An 18476-nucleotide genomic window follows, 5' to 3' on the forward strand; every position below is an offset into this window, starting at 1 on the left:
TTGTGACTGTTAGTGATTCACTTCAAGCTGGGAACAAAATAAAACAGCGAGTAAAAGAGAGTCTTAATACGATAGGAGTCTTGTCATTCTTTCTGACGAATGGCGTTACTAAGACAAGATTAGAATACCATCAACAACAAACAAACTAGCACAATCAACACAGGCTCTGTTAGACTTTAAGGATAATTAGCTGAAATAATTAAACTTTCCTTAAAAAGAATCTGCCATCTCTAATCTGCAGCCCAGCTTTGGAAATATACTGTTCTTAAGTATTTGAAAACCAGAAAAGAACATGGTGATTACAGAACACGGTGATTCCACGGCAGTTGTATCACAGGTCTCACACAGCTTGGTTAAGACCTTCCCCATAGTTTGACAAGTGGAGTCCACATCTCAATGAATTGTCTACCGTCTGGATACTCTAGCCCCTCCGGAGGCCACAGGTCCTATGCAATTACAGAAGAACCACATTCAGTTGTTTGGTAGGTGCTAGGGGAGTGGCGCAGAATCTCAGGTGAGAATCCAATTACCCTTTCCCCCTACACCTTCTAGGAATGGCTTTCCGCAGGCTTTCTCAAGACAGGCTGGGTCAAGAGAGCCTCTTAATAGTAGTTACAGTCATAAGCAGTTATAGCTTCTCTGGTGGAAATGATGGTGGCTCGTCTCACAGGAGAAGGATCTACAACACAAATGGTGTTTCCCTGTAAGACTCCCCAAATTTATTCTGTACCTGCATTTAATTACGAACTCTGACACAGTGTTAATCTGGATAGACATCATTTGGATGGCAGTTTCTTAGAGAATCATCATAATTTCAATCTTTACTTTTATCCCATATTCCCAAACAATTCTGACAATTCCCAATCTTTACCCATTTATTCAAGCAGACTGCTATGTGGACAGAACGTGGATTGTCAGTCATGGGACAGTAGCTGAGAGTGTGGGCTGACAAGTCAGATAGATGCCTTTAAAGTTATGTCTCCTGAGGCTTTTGGCTCATTTCCCACGGACCAACCTCTTCCACAAAGCTTGACCATAGATCCTCACTTGTTTTATGGGATGAATCGATTTTTGCTATGTTTCTTAGAATTCCAGATTTAACATAGAACCTAGCACTTGGCAAACTCAAGATAAGTTTCAATCATTGTCAAACGTGTATGCACTTCTCCTAGTTTCTCAGTATTAAGGATGCTATCTGGATTTTTTCAATCTATGAAATGAAAACAGTTTTATATTCTAGGCATATTATCCTAATGATGAGCATAATTATGTTTCTAAGGTTGGAGCAAGAAGTTACTAACAAGATGGCTCTTTAGATTGCTACTTTCTTTCCTATTTTCTGGTTTCTTTGTGCTGATCTCTTACCTAAGTAGAACAGGTTATAACTGTTGACATGTGCTTGTTCATAAACTAATATCATATGTGTTTTTACTACTCTTCAGGTTAAAACATTCTAATAAAAAAGCTTATCCACTAAGACATGTTAAGCATTTGAATGAGCAGACAATATTCTGATGAGTTTAGGAACCAATGTGAAAGGTAGCATCACAAGTACATATCAAAATCCCTTGTATGTTTTAGTTGTTCCTGCTGCTTGTCTGATATTATTTTCAAGAACATACTTTAATTTTAAAATTACAAAAAGTAACATAGTTTTTGATTAAAATATTTCTGTGCATCTCCATTTGACTTGTGAGTTGAGATATATTTTATGAAAGGTATATTCTACTAAAAATTTTATTCCAAAATTTATGGATAACACATTTATTCTGTGATGTATTTATATCTGTATATTGTAATTTTCATTACACTTATTACCACATCATAACAAATGTTGGAAAAATCACAAACAATACTGCATCTCAGAACATTCTACATAATGGTATTTTCTATCATAGTCTAATATAATTCAACAATCTTGTCATTAAAAGCTAGTAAGAGCCCATAGCAATGAATAACCACAAACTTAGCTAAATGTTGTTCATATTATGTTTTCTGTGCCAGAAGCCATGTCTTCATCTACAGCAAATTAACATAACCTCCAGTGAAACATTTTTAACCACATTGATGTGCATTTTCAGCCTTATAAGAAAGCATAACCAAACATTCTCATTTACTGGGATGGATAAGCGCTATTCATTATAGTCATGCCCCAGGGCTCAGCTAGCACTACTATGTTGACATAGTCCAAAGGGACCTGGTCAATCCCCTTACTTTGTAATCTACTTTACTAAGCCATTATACTGGTAACATCATTTTAGTCAGGTCAACTGAGAAAGAAATGACATCTTCGTGGGATGCTCTGGTCAAAATCACATGGCTAGAGGGTAGGCGATAAAATCAGTAAAGATGGTGTGTATGGCCCATTGTACAAGTAAAGATTCAGGGGTACTATATTTTGAGAAATATCATGGTGTATACCCTACAAGTAAGAAAAAAAACCATGCACATCACTTGTCCATAAAGCTAATAGAATTATCTATGGGTTAGCATTTGGAATTTTCAGGCAATCTATGCTTTTTGCGATGGTTTCCCGTGTAATTTAAAAGGCTGTCTTGGGCAGTCCAGGTTGTGTTGTTAGCATCCCTGACATTTGTGTCACATTGCCTTTTGGATTCTATAATATTTATAATGTAGGGATGAAGACATTTGTGTAAAGATCATGGCAATCCCCAGTAAGAAAATCACAAACAAAATCATGCAGCATTCTTTAGCAAAGTCAGATCACTTCTATGAGAGGTATAAATGTCATTGATAAAATTGCTTTTGGAGTATATTGAAGTGTGTTAGAGGAAACAAGACAACCAGCCATGGGAGAATAACTGATTAAATGGCTGGAAGTGGTTATCATGAACAGCACTAGCTATACCTAATAAGCCTAAATAAGTCACCAGGTCAAGGGACCTTCATCATTGTGGTATCTATTATACCAAGAACAAGCAGGGCAAGAACATATACTTCCAGAAGTCCATTGACACTGATTTTTAAACACTATTGCACAAGATGAATTTTCTTTCTCAATTCTAACGTATCGGGAATGAGACTCAGGAGGCAATGATCAAGTTTAACTGTCTGAGTATGATGGTATATAATTCTTATACTAAAGCCTTACACAGAAATGCACCGAAGGGGAGACATTTCCCATGAAGAACATTTTAACATGCAAAAAGCTAGAAATGATCCAAGCTAATAATACATATACACACATTCATACAGCTCTCTCTTTCTCTCTGACACACATACGTGCACACGCACGCACATACACACACACAATGTTATAGTTTAGTTGATTTGTTACAGATTGAGAAGAGGAGTGTTTTGAAGATCAGAAACACAGACATTTGGGGGAAGAGGCCTGCAGATGGGCTTAGGGAATTACACAGCAAGTGAAAAGAGCATTGAAGTTTAGGTCAAAATAAATCACATCCTTCACAGAAAAGATGCTAAGGAAGTAATCATGAAGTGTAGGAAAACCAGCTGTTTGATTACTCAATCTCCACTCCCAATGGTAGCATATCAGAGGTGCAAATGAAGAGCCCAAGACAGTCAAGAGGAAGACTCTACTTGACCCATCAGCATAGGCTCCTGCTCCTTGAAGCTACTGTAATTGCTGAACACATGACTGAGTAGCAACAAAGACAAAAGTTAAGCTCCCAATAAACATCATTTGGGGACCAGCTAGACTCTTGGTGTATGGTTTGGATTCCATCCCCTCTAGAAGTACAAGAAATTCATGGACTAGACTAGACACATAATTTTACTCAAGGTTTCGGTTTGCACTTGTGTCTCAGAGTTAATAAACTACTACATATTTCTAATAACTCTGCAAAATCCCAAGTAACTTATTTTGTAAGGAAAGCTGTGGGTGTGAATACATGACAATGGGATCTGATGATTCTATTCAGCCATGGAAATGCTGCTGGATATATATATATATATATATATATATATACAAACAAAGCAGAACATGTATGTTACATTTGAGGAAGTGAATTATAGATAATATTCTAAAATGATTGGGTAGCTTCCACTGGACTATAGTAAATTCTCTAAATCAATGACCAGTATTTGTTGCCATGTCCTCAGCAGTGATAATAAGTAGTCATAAGAGGCTGAGATAGTTTTGGGCCTGTTCACCATCACTAGTTGACCTACTTAAGGAGTCTATTTCTGGTTCCTGCAACTGTGTACAGGCTCCACAGATTTAGAAGCTCTTATTCTCAGAGAAGGACTGTTACCATCATTTAACTTTAAGCTCTTGCTGGTGCCTTGTCATTTCTGGCAATATCACGTTGCAAAGAACAATTGCTTAAGTCAAATGGGTGAGAAAATAGGAATAAACATGAAGACATACAGTTGCCCAGCCATTTTCATTGCTATTCACACTAGCTAGAAAATGGAAACAACCTAAATAATCTTCAAATGATGAATAGATAATGAAAATGTGTTCCATATACACTATGGGCTACTATTCAGCTGTAGAGGAGAAAAAGTATCATGAATTTTTCAGGTAAGAGCATGGAAATAGAAAAGAATAAACTGAGTCAATTAACCCACATCCAGATCAACAAACACTACACAATTTCTCTTCTGAGGTTTCTAGCTCCAAATATTCACATTTCTTACAGAAATTTCAGAAACCAGAAAAAATAAAAACTGGCCATTGCTGGAGTAAAGTTGTGGAGAGCAATAGAGAGGAAATAGCAAGGTACAAGGGATCTGATAGAGGAACTGGAAACACAGAAAGCTGTTTACAGAGGGAAAACGTGATAAATACAGAAGAAAGAGGGTAAAATAAACAGTAAGGATACCCAGAAAGTCATAAGAAATAGTCTTATTAACGCATATAATTTCAATAAAATTTTCTCTTCTGAGATTACTATGCTTCCTTCAAAAACCAAATAAAAATCCAAAATGAGACACAAGAAGCACTCTTTGAGTTGTTGATCAGGGTTTTCAAAGAAACTCTAAAAACACAAGGATTATTGCTATTGCTCTCATTTGTACTCAGAGGTGGAAGGTAAGCTCCTGTTGTACCACCATGGGCTCAGAGGACACTGGGAGGCAACTGTACCAAATGCTCCCTCGTGGAGGACTAGCTTCATGGTACCAGAAGACACAGCACATGTTACGAAAGAGGGGAGCAAACCAACATCTCTTCAAGTTCATGACATTTACAAGTCAGAATGATGACCCTCAGGGTTGAATAGCGGCACACATAATTTGCTTGGAACCCAACATCTCTCCATTGGATATAAGATCCATCCAACAAGAGGGAAATCGTGTCTGGTACCAGCACCCAAGTCAATTACCCATGTCTTGTGAAGTCATGGATCTTTAAAGTGAATCTACAAAATCACTTCCTTAGCCGGCATGATCCTAATTATATTCTAAATAGTTTTTCTTATACTCATTATAAGTGTAGTCTTAAGCCGTCATCAAGGAAATTTCTAAATGTAATTACAGAAAACAACAGCCAATCAAAATGTGGAGTTGCTGAGCCCAGTTCCAAGGACACATCTCTAACACAATTCGTGAACCTAAGGCTTGCGGACTATTATGGAAGAAGGGGTAGAAAGACCATAAAATACAAAAGGATCAGGGAGTTTGCCATGAGTTTGTGTCTCCTGGAAATATCCAAAGAAGAAACATTAACCAACTTGACTGCACAAACATGAGCTGCATAAGGACAATAGACTTGTAAACACAGACAAAAACTGCATTCAACCAAGGAATGTTGAGAGCAGGAGAAATAGTTTGCCTTGGGTAAGAGCACATCAGTTAGTTATCTAGTCCAAAAGGTCAGCCCTGAAAACATACATATAAGTAACATTATACAGATTGAGCAGATTATACTTATGTGTTTGGGTGTATAGACACATATGTATGTATCCATGGTTAATTCCATGATATGAGACCACGGATTTGAAAAGGAGTGAGGAGAGGTATATATATGTAAGCGCTTGAAGCACAGAAAGGGAAGGGGAAAATGATGCAATTATATTATAATCTTAAATAATTTAAAATTAATAAAAATTTTATCTAGAATATTTTGGTATTTTTTCTATCAAATTACATGTGGAATTATACATTTTATTTATTATTTAAAATATTTTATAATAAATGAAAGATAACATATTTATATATACATATACACACAATACCTATATGTGTGTCATACATAGACACAGCTCTCTAAAAAAGAGTGATTTTTTAATCAGTAAAAGATAAAAATATGATAAACATAAAACATTTGTCTTTGATGGAAAAATCAACATTTTCTTTCCCTCTCCCAATCTTTAGAGTTTTAAGAACTCCACGAGATTATAGCATTCCTTTGGCATGTTTACCTCCAGAATATGATGCGATCAATATTTATGAGTCTATCACATTTTCGAGGTTGTATGGTTTACAGTTATTGCTGATCTCAGTGCCTTCCCATCATTTCAGAATTCATTTCTAATGTCAAAGTCTGCCATACAGCCATATCCTCTTGATTAGCACAGGACTGGCTCCTTGTTTGAGGCCCATGCAGAATGAAGGACAAGGTGAATGTCAATCTTTTATTTGTTGAGAAGTCCCTATTTGTTAAGGAGAATTGGACGAGTGTTATTAAAGTGATATGGCTAACTATCCTGAAAATCTTTTCACTGCTAGTCACATTATTGTTCTTTGTAATAACTTTGATAACTGAGCTATATATCTGAAGGTTAAGTGAGCATTAGTGTTAAAATATTTGTTCATTAATTATATCCTTGGAAGGTAGAAGATGGTGGAATAAAACTTTGATTTTATCCATCTAGATAAGTACTTATTTTTCTTGATACTAAAGAAAATGATGGATTCAATAGTCAACGCTTTTGTAGCAACTTACAGCCTACAGTTCCTTTAAAATACACTATTATTCAAAACCCTTTGTGTGGGTCTGTGTCTGTGCGAGAGTACTTGTATGAGGGTACACACATCTGCAGAGGACAATCTCAGTGTTGTTACTCAGACTCCTTCCCCTTTACTTTGACATTGGATTTCTGACTGAACTGGAACTTCACCAACTATCTCTTTGTTCAGTCTGGTTGTCATCACTAAGATGATAAATGTCTGTTAGTACATATAATTTGATTGGTTTGTTTGCTTGTTTATTTTTGTGTGGCTTTTGAGTATCCAAACTTTGGCCTCCATAATTCTGAGGGAAGTGTTCTATGAACCGAGCCATCTTCTTAGGCCCTTCGTTAACATTAACTTGACCCAGTGCTTAGCTGTGGATCTCTGTATCTGCTTCCAACAGCTACTGGATGAAGGTCCTCAGATAACAGCTAGAATTGTCACCAATCTGAATACTGGAGAAGGTCAGGTCAGGCTCCCTCTTCATTATTGCTAGGAGTCTTACCAGGGGTCATCCTTCTGGATTCCTGAGAGTTTCCCTGGCACCATGTTTCTCCCTAACCCCACAAAGTTCCCATGTATCAAGATACCTCTTTCATTACTCTCCTTATCCCCCTGGCCTCCAGCTTGACAGAGTGGATCCCTCTTGTTTCCATCCCTGGGAAGGGGAAATAGGTGAGATCTTCTTTTCAATGATTACTGCAGGATCATTAGCCAAATTGTGCTAAATCAATGTACCCTTTAGGAAAATAGTTAACTTGAGTGTCTGAACTTCTAACAGGAACAGGAGACATGGGGGAGGGACAGTGAGCACAAATTTTGTCTTATTTTCATTTCTACCAAGGCAAGCAAAACATAAAATTTTAATTATTGAAATTTAGGGCCATGTATGATGAAGCTAATAATTTGACTTAATTCTTTTTGAAAAATGATTCTGTATCTTCTTGGCTAGAATTAATTTCTTACTATTTATAAAATACAACTTCCAATGAATGCTTGCTCTGTAGTATAATCACGATACAAATTTATTTTACAATGCCAAGCTGAACTTTTACTCATTTGAACTCAACATAAGAACTTGGAAGAGGATTGTCATTTCAATGAATAGTTTATTTTCTAGGAGGACAGTGTCTGGGAGTTGGTCTCTTAACACATTCTTGTAGTACATGGGAATCGTCTTCTAACTTGAGTTGCTGAGTCCTAGGAAAAAGTTGATCATATACGAACTATGATTAAGCATTTACACTGTGGAGTCCCTTCTCATGTTAAGAGAGAGAGAGACTCAATTGGTAATGAGGAGCTAGTATGATTAAGGCATGTCCTATCTTTAGTTATAGGCTCTCTATATAGCTCTGTAGGCATTATTAAACTAAAAAAAAATCCTAACATACCTCATAGTGTTGTAATTAATTGTACACTTTTCAGTGTTTTATAAAATGCTTGTGCATTTATTAATTCAAACCAGCATTGAGAATTTTACACCCTCATGGTTTGGAGTTGACATGTCGCTATAACAGTATTCATGTAGATAGAGCTCCTGTCTGTTTGTATCCCTACATTTCTTGTATCTTGATTTGCGACAATTCATAGAGAAAATACCACAGGTTTTTGATTTTTATGTGTTGCTGTTCATGACCAGGCAAAATATTTTTGCTAATTCTAGGCTATATGATATACTACCTTAATAAAATGTTTAAAATGCAATATAATTTGTAATCGGCGACCTTTCCAAGGGGGGACAGGTAATTGTTAAAGCTCTCATTTTTCTTAATATCTAACCAATTTATTTCCTCTACTACAGTGAAACTCTATATTGTTACCCACATTTGAGAGAGAATAAATCATGCATTAGAAAATATGTACTATTAATATAGACTCTACTCTGTATTTCTTCTTTGTTTGATTTGAATAGTTTGCCCAATACATTCACAGATTTTAAAAAGATGTTCTACTTGTGATTCCATGGATTCTTCCTATTGTATTTTTATATTAGATAGAATATGAGGTGTGTACCATTTCTTCCCATGATAATCTTATTCTATTCTTACACACACACACACACACACACACACACATTAAATACATTTCAGATCATATAATCTTCTGTGATAAGTATATTATTTATTCATCCTACAACCCTCAACCCTTAACTAGAAAGTTACTTCCACTGAATTACTGAGGGCACTCTGAAGAAACTGAGTGCATCCCAGAAGCTAGAATCATAATAAGTAACTAGAAATAACTAACACATTTATCCTTTGATGCTCTCTCTTCCCCATTTCCCATCACTCTGGCCCAGAATGATTATTAACATCTACACCCAATAGCTTTATATAGAGTTCATCATATAATGCTCATCCCCATTCCAGTTTAGTAGATGGTGACTCAGGGGTCAGGTGGATTATAATTTACCAAGATCAACAATAGAAGGAAGATCCTGTTCCTGTTAATGTATGTGCTATCTAGCTATTGAACAACATTGTTTTATTTTAAAGGCACTTACTCATCTTGGGGGGGGGTGGTTTATTTGCTAAGTAGTGGAACTGGACCTCTATTCTCTTTCACTTGCAGAAAAGGCTTGTTATCAACCTCCTTTGCACTCTCCCCACCCCCAAAATAGTAACTGAAATGAACAGCAAGACCAGAAATACAACTCCGTCATCAGTTCTGAAAAGAGACTATTAAACTCTTAAGGTGCTGTAAAGAAAGAAGCTAAACTGCTTTAATTTATATGTGACACTGCTTGTGTAATGATCCTGGTATTCGTTAAACTCTTAAATGTGAAGGTGCTATCCCCTGCCCATGGAAAGGTGTCTGATAGGTAGAAATCATGCAGTCGGCACCATGCACATATTGTGACCATATCAACCAAGTACCCTTATTGATGGAGCATCTTACACTACAGCGATTTCTAAGATGCTACCCACTGGGTATTTAGTGAACATCCAGCTATTTAATAAAAATCATGCACACGTTTCACCTTTTGCAATACACACATTTCCAATATTTTCCCCCGAAATTTGTTTTCTGAAATGAAAGTGCATATCAACTTCTTACTTATTATGCTACTTCAACACCCAAGTCACTAATTATTCAAGATGGACAAAACCAGATAACTATAGGTAAAAGACTAGGCAAGCTTCTTGAGGTTTTGTAAATGGATACTGCGTTGAACAGGTCATTGTCTTCATTTCAGGGAGAAGCAGATTGCTATGGTTGCCAAGAGTAACTGTCAGTCATAAGTCTATGGGCACTCCAAAGCTGAACAGCTGGGCTGTGCAAGGCCACAATGTGCCTCAAAATGTATGTTGACCATTTATTGTTTAAATTTAAATAGGGCTATGTTCTTCACACCACGGTCAACCTCATTGCTTAATTTATATTTATAGCTGGCCTCTCCACCATCTGTGCAAACAGCCCACACTGCATCTCTGAGGAATTAGAGTGACATTATTTGAAGACTAGATTAAATAGCCAGGAAAAAGCAATCCATCACTTACGGTGGGAGTGTAAGAGAGTCATAGCAATAGTCTTTCATGTTTTGGGATTTTTGTTTACATTTCCTACCAATTCTTTTAAATTCAGCGAAAAATGTAAAAGATGTTGCCCCAAAATGTCCCCGACTATACTCTATACCCAGATCATAACAATCACCCTAAGCTGACTTTAATTCAGAGACAAATAACATTACTGGAAAGGAGGCCTTTACAAACTCCTATACCCAAATGAACCAGGATCTAAGCAGATTACATACAATACAAGACCAGCAACTGTTAAAAGAGAGCTTTCAGGAATGTGCACAATCCAATGTTTACAGTTGGTGTATTGGGTGAGCAGAATTATGGGGAATTAAATGAAAGCACCTTAATTTTTCTCACAGTATCCATAGTTATATCCATCTTATCAGAGATGTCTTCTTGGTATTTGAATAACAGGTCAATCACCTAGCCCTTGAATTATCTTAAAACATTAAAACAATTATCATTGGATATTTAGAATCAAGCGAACAAATTAATCTTATAAAATAAAGGACTTAAACATAAACACAAACCACAAGCAAGCACAGACACACACTTGAAAACACACGTATATTTTAATGCATTCTTAAACACAAAAGTAATGGTAAGTTTATTGCCTATGCTCTGATCCTGAGTAGTTCTGTGACTGGAAACAAGCAGCAGTGTCTCCCTAATGGCACCTGTGGTTTTAACCCCTTGCCTTTGATTTTGACCTCTTCTTGGAGCTTCCATAGGGTCAGAGAGGGAAGAAAGATTTTGCTGTGATGGAGCAAAGTCTGCTTCTTATTTTTATTTTCAATATATGTTCTTCAAAGTCCACCATCACGGAACACATGCGTGTACATACTTTGGAGAGCAGTCATGTGTTTTTCTCAGAGCCCTCCTTCATTGGCATCTCTATAAGAGGTCCTAACTGTTGGGAGCAGTGAGACCCCAGATCCTGACTTTCTTGCAATCCCCTGATCTGAGTGCCTACAGGTGCTCTGAGCACCAGACCTTCAGGAGTTCCTGATGGCAGGAGAGTGGTTTCTGGTGGGTTTGGCTGGGGTGTGGCTATCTCTATATAATCTGCCCTGAACACAATAAAGGGGGCATTCTTGGGGAATTCAAGGATGACCCGTGTCGCTGTCTCTCTTTCTGTGTGTGTCTGTGTATTTTAACCTCCAGCCCCCTTGCCCGAAGCTCGGTAACTGGGTGCCAGCACACAGAGCGCAGACACGGGGGCGCGGTGTGTGGCACTAATCTCTGCCCTAGCTTCTGGCTTAACATCACTCTTGATTGTGTCTCTCTCATTTGGTAGAGGAAAGGACCTTTTGGGATGGGTTTTTTACCAAGAAAGCCTCACCCTTACTCATTTCAAGAGTACAAATGTAGTCTCGTTTCTCTATTGATTCTTCTTTTCATTTCTGCATTGTAAACAGCACCAGATTGTTTCCAGCCAGAATACACATCATCTTTTTCATTTTTCAAGTTTTCCATCATTCCAAATTCCCACCCCCTGTCTCTAGATCTCTGTATCTCTTGTATCTATATACTGAAATATCTGAAGAAAGAAAAAAGCCCACAAAAGCATAAAGTTAGACATATTTCAAAACTTCAGGCAATACTTGAATCCTGTGGGAAGCTTTTAGGGATGGTCTTCGACCTCTGCTTAGTTCTAATGGATACTAGGAGGATGTACCAACTCTTTCCCTGCAACTTACGTAGATGCAAGAATGGTGTAAATATTCATGCATTAGCTTATGTACACATGTATACATGTGTGTATATGTACACAAAACCAAATTTGCATGTAAAGCACATAAGCCTTATACAGTAGTAGATACTAAATATATTTTACACAGAATATTGGGAACAAAAGTTGGCCAAAAATAGACAAACAATAATAATCTGTTGTCTTGAAAGTAGAAGTCCTAATGTTCATAGGGCTCAGATTTCATTTTATATATGTGACAGGTAGAGGAATAAGATAGACAGATCCAATAAAAAATTCTTAGAAGGGATATATCATGAATACACAACTGTCTACCCTGATTATATAAATAATTTCATCCTGAATTTGAGTCACAGGAAACTACGTGAATTTTGCAAGAAAGCCAAACACAATTATGACTCTAAGTCCCATGTCTTACCAGGTTTGGGGACAATCAGCTGGGCACTACTTTGGGCATTGCCAGCCTCGTTTTCAGCCACACACTGATAAAAGCCTTCATCTGACTTCACCACCCCAAGGATCCTTAAGTTACTTCCTCCCTAGAAAGAAAAAGAAAAGCAGATTAGATATTTTATAAAAGGCAGAATGAACACAAGGTAACAAAACAAACGCAGAGCACGGAAGGCAAGGTAAACCATGAGGATATCTAGGCAATCGGCCCTATTACATGGGGAAGTATTACACACTCTTCACTCTCTTTCTTATTCAGGGGTTAATAATTCTGCCTAATTTGCAAGAGATGTATAGTCACATTACTAGACATCCTACATATTTAAATGTTAAAAGATATCTGTAACAAGAATACAAGAAATCAATATAAGTATTCAAAAATACCTTACTGCTTCTCTTTATCAAGGGAGCTAGATCTAGGAGATATATAGGGAAATAAATAAGAGTGGAAGAAAGAAAACTACTCCTTCTTGCAGATCCTGAAGAAGAAAGTCTTTGTCTAGGTTAAATTATTTCTGGAATTATTTGTCCAAATATATGTTTTAATATCCTTTAAAATAGTAATTTCTTTGCACAATCTCTGAGGTGCTTGATGTCGAGCCTAAGGCAGATTTTTATATCCATATTGTTTTTGTTCACAATCAAAAATTCTCACCTCCAGCAATTCAGTGTGGAAACACAGTAAAGTTAACGCCTTTTGTATATAAATTGAAGCACAATCTCTTTCAGGGATGGATGATAAAATGATCTGGAGATAGTATTTAATTATATGAACTCAGTTTATCTTCAATATTAGTCCAAGAATTAGTTCAGTAAATGAGACATGTTAAATCACTTCCCCTAAAGTCATTAAGAGATAAATATTACCTCCCAGGGAATTCCTAATTGTGTTTAGTGTCTTGTAGTCAATTTTCAACTGATGTAAAATTCTTAGATAAAGTTGGCTAACTTCTAATTAACAATTCCCTTCTAAGTTACTATGTGAGCTCAGCACTACATGGGCAGCACACACAATGGCTCTCAAATTTCTGAAACTATTCAGGAAATATTTTTAAGCACATTTTGATGTGAATAGGGCATATGCCACACATTTTCTTCCACCTAAAGAAAAGAAGCATTTTAAATAGCTTGGCTGTAATGAGTCATGCTGTGAGCAAGATTATTCAAGCTGTAGAAAAAAATAAATGTTGCATTTTATCATGTGTCCTTAAGGGCACTCAACAATTTCCTTTTTGTGCAAGTAGCATATATTTTAGGCACATGGACCACTTTTCAGCCTGTCCAATGGCAGGTCATTTTTAATTCAGTGGTAGTGGGAAAAAAAAAGCATTGCATTTAAAATAATGGATTGGTGTGGCGTTCAAAAGTTAAATGGTGCCCTCTCTTACTTTTACCCAACCAATTAAACAAATGAAAATAAAAGTGAAGATGGAAAATGGTGACGGAAGTGGTAAAGGTATGGTTTACAGATTTTTTTTCTTTAGAAATATAGTGTGACAAAATGCATACATCTGAGAGATTATGGAAGTTGTGGAAAGCTGTCTGATTGTGGAAGTCATTTACCCACAAGAGCAATGCCACAGGGGGAGACTGTGCTGATCTCCCTGGATGACCATACTCGGGTTCCATCTGCCTGGGAGACTTGGCTTTGTGGTGGTTGTCCTTTGACAGGGTCACATTTGTCTCAAACACAAAAGCTCCTGAGGCGACTTCCTTTTGTCACACACTTCTTTTATAGTTGAAAAGCGGTTTTTCTAGTTCCTATATATTCATATGCCTGAAATCAGAACCTTTGATGTTAGCCTCTACCTAACAGAGAGTCCTCATTGTGCTCTTTCAAATGAGCAAATATTCTGATACTCATGGAAGAGTCCATGAATATAGGGCCTATCCCCTATGATCTCCCACAGGCATACTGAATATGAACTGGAGTTTAGGGGGGCTGTAAGAGCTATGGTTCCTCTTCTGTTTTCAAAATGGATAATAGGGTTACAAAGCACTGCATACCATGGTTATCCCCGGCTAGTGCCAAGACCATAGTAACTACTATCTTTACTCCTTAATGGGATTAACCGTCTCCATACGGAAAAAGTCAGGGAGACAGCATACCTAACTGCAGGAAACAATCAATGACCAGAAGCATATTATTTTGAGAAGCTGAACAAATAAAATAATCCTAGACTTGCATGAGATTTTAATTCTAGCCCATGAAATAGCAACGGAAATATCTGAGTCTCACTTGCCTTCTCTTCTACTCTGTATTTCCTACCTCCTTCTCTCCCTTCCCATTTCTTTCCCTCCTCTTTTGTTTCTTTTCTTCATTTTTCCTTCCTTCCTTCCTTCTTTTCTTTGTAAAGAATAAACACCCTGGATTAACTCCCTAGAATTCTGTCTACAAATTATTTGCTGTCTTTACACAATTCCTATAAGATATGAGAAATAAGCACACCTTATTTTTCAGTAAAGAAAAAATATTAGTTGGAAAAAATAGCAAATAATGACCAGGGTTGCAGAACTAATATGAAAAGGAGATAATTACCACTATCTGAAAATAATCACTAGGAATGACCACATCTCCATTCTTCATCCAATTCACAGTGGGCACAGGCTTCCCAGAAACTGCACATTCAAACTCAATATCCATGCTTTCATAGGCATAGAGGTTGGAAGGGTGATTTAAAAACCATGGTGGAACTGCAAAGACAGAAAACAATAGGTGAGTGGGGATATGGGGGTATGTGCTGCCATCTCACTGAATTAAAACACTGCTTGTGATTGGTCTCACTTCCCAACGCTTAGCTGAAACTTAACAGAAACTAGCAGAGGATTTATGTTCTGATCCCCAATGCAGCTAACAGTGCTTTGCCAATAGAAAGAAAAAACAAACAGCTTTTGGGAAATATAAATATATATATACAATAAACATTTTGAATACTCAAATGTTTATAACCATTTGACCTGGAAGGTAGGTAAGGAAACTGTATGTTAAGAAAAAAAAAACCAATAAGTTTACATGTCCAAGACAATTCAGATCATGAGATCAGAAAGACCTGTAATCGTAAATAACATCAAGATTTATTTATATATGGAGACTCTGTAGTGCAAATAATCTAGTCAAGTTCTTAACATATTTATCAACTAAGCACTATACTGTATCACTTCACTGTATATTATTATTTTCTGAGTATAGAATTTCAACTATTAGTTTCATTTAACTTCCTAATTACCATACTAATAGCTGTGCTATAATGCAAATTCGCTTTCCAGGGAAAACTGCAATAGAATGCATCTCAGCTAGACACTTTATAGGTCAGTTCCCCAAAACTAGGGGGAAAAATGAGGAGACTTAAGGTTAAATATGACTGGACTATTCACATTGTCAGAGAAGAAACATAAAATTCACTGAGGTATCAGCCACAATCTTGGCTTACATAGAAAACAAGCATCTTTAGCAAGCATTTTCCAAGACAGTCTATGCTTTTATCATTGATTTACTATGTTCAGCGATCAATGAGTGATTGTTTTTATACATTTGGGTAACTACAGATTTTCCTTATTCTAACCAGGATGAGCAAGCTTTCCTTAGATGCCACACTAAGTATTCAAGATGCCTTTCTGTCCACCAAGCACTAAGACAGTGGGGAGAGATGGTATAAATGCCATGTTTTTCATCTTGGTTGCTTCCATCTTCCTTTCTCAACCTGTCTTCGTCTTGATTTGCAGCTAAATATTTGAACCTCCAGGACTAAACTCATTTCGATTTCCCTAATCATTCACTGGGGCAATTGATTTAGATGACTGGACTCAGATTCATGAATATTCATGAAATTAAGTCATGAAAAGAAATGCCTCAGAGCTGTTCTAAACACTGTATACAGGGCTAAATTATGTATTTAATATTGATAATATTATTAGCATAATGACTTTTTTTCTGATTCTTTTGCCAGGTTCACTGACAATGTACCCAAAGACAGCTGAAATATTTATTGAGTGCCTCTGAGGAAATATATATGACTTGAATCTTTACAACACTGTTCTCAGTTTTATACACATTTGCATCTGGGGATTATTTACTAAGCAACAGCCAGTATTTACTAGGAAAAGACAAAGTTGAATTTATTAGTCCACTCTCTTTCTATTTAGTATTTGCACCATAGTTCTTTGAGGCATAATGTATTATCCTTATTTTTTAAAAGAAAAATGTTATACTACAAGATATTCACATAACTTTTTTTTTCAAAATTACACCCCTTGTAAATTAAGAACCTGGCCTTGCCCACATTCTCAACTACTTTGCTGTAACCGCCTCTTTTGCTACCTAAAATTCTGCTAAAAAAGTAACTCAGAAATGTTTCTATCATCTCCAAAGTGATGTATTTAAGCAAGCACGGAGAGCTTTTTTTTTTTTTTTTTTTAGAAATAATACTATGTGAACACACTTCAACCATTCAATCTGCATGTTCTAGGACAAGGGAAACTCCTTAAGTCTATGTATACAGAATGCTAACGCTCATCAGGTTTTGAAAATATACGAAGGTTTTGGAGGTGTGTAAAATTTGGTCATATTCAATAATAGATCCTCAAAGTAATTAACTGTTTTGAAACAAATATTTCAAATATATATATATATATATATATATATATATATATAATGATATAGGTCACATGTTATATCGATCACTCTATTTATCGATGTGCAACTGGATAGGGAGAAAATGAGGAAAAGAATAAATGAAGTGGAAGAGAATAAAACAACCTAAAGTTAGAAGTAGCAGGAAGGGTCACAGGTATAGGAAAGGAAGATGGAGGACCGCAAATTTAAATAGTGCCAGAAAAAAAGTGAAGGTTCAATCATTTTAGGCCGGAATGGGGTCAGTTTTAATCCTACTCTGTATAGTCACTATAACTCCCTCTGAATTTATCCTCATTTTTAATTTAGAAGAATTAAAAATGATAGCAGACAAAGTTTGGAAACAGCACATAGTTATAAAGGAAAAGAGAAGCAGAGCCAAGCAGAGTGCATAACCCATACTAAATGTATTACTGCTTCCTTCTTTCCTAATCTATACAAATACCTACATCAGTGTATACATTGAGACTACATTTTGCATGGACATATGTAGTTCATAATATTTTAAAAATTATGCTATTTCCATGTTTTCTAAGTAGAATTTCCCTTTGGTATTCTAAATGTCAAAATGTTATATTTTACCGTAGAGCTCCTGAAAAACGACTATGTTTAAGTGATTCCTATTTTTGAAATAATTTTATTCAGAATCAATCTGTCCTTTAATCTGATAGGCAGGAATCATTTTCCAATTTATTGTCTCTCATGGGAATAGATAACGTAGAGCTAAGTACATGTTCAATTTTGATAACACCTCACCTTATTGAAGATAAAGTTCAGTGCCCTACGTTTAAGGGAATAATTCCTTTTATTCCTATAACAACCACAACATGGGATCTATGATGAACTGCCCCAATAATTACTACCACTTACATATTATATATGGATATATATGCACAAATATATAAGATATATATGCAGAGTGCTGACTGTTTTTCTATTGTTTGCCTATATTACTTAGGCTTTAATCATCACATTGGATACCATGTCTGTACTAGTTATCTTAACGAAATATTCGTATCTGCTTCATTAATTTCCGCATTAGATATTTGGTGAACAGAAGTATTGCCTAAAGTACATGGGGAATTTAAACATTATATATTGGGTCCATGTCTATGTTTTCTGCCATTTTTGGGGAGTGTGTATGTCATCAATATAATATGGTAAAGATAAGTCTAAATTTTAATTGCGATGTTAACCATCACAATAATCAAATTATTAAGTGGTCAACATGGACATTTAAGAAGATATGATCAGATTGTCTTGCTTTAAAATGGAGAAAGTA

At 36.2% G+C, this 18476-nt stretch overlaps 1 protein-coding gene across 1 annotated transcript in view; it reads right to left on the reverse strand.

The window, feature by feature from the left end:
• The window catches only part of LOC126507301 (netrin receptor DCC-like), a gene marked incomplete at its 3' end in the record, with an annotated part of 711778 nt that overhangs the window by 82595 nt on the left and 610707 nt on the right, over window positions 1-18476 (reverse strand). Inside the window, exons 6-7 of the mRNA XM_050151578.1 lie at window positions 15104-15258; window positions 12533-12653 (exon numbers count right to left, since the gene is read on the reverse strand). Of these exons, the coding sequence (XP_050007535.1) occupies window positions 12533-12653; window positions 15104-15258 (276 nt within the window). The remainder of the gene's footprint in view (window positions 1-12532; window positions 12654-15103; window positions 15259-18476) is intronic.

This window comes from Alexandromys fortis, unplaced genomic scaffold (genome assembly GCF_014885135.2).
Source record: "Alexandromys fortis isolate MF-2015 unplaced genomic scaffold, M_Fortis_MF-2015_v1.1 scaffold_71, whole genome shotgun sequence".
Taxonomy (NCBI): Eukaryota; Metazoa; Chordata; class Mammalia; order Rodentia; family Cricetidae; genus Alexandromys; species Alexandromys fortis.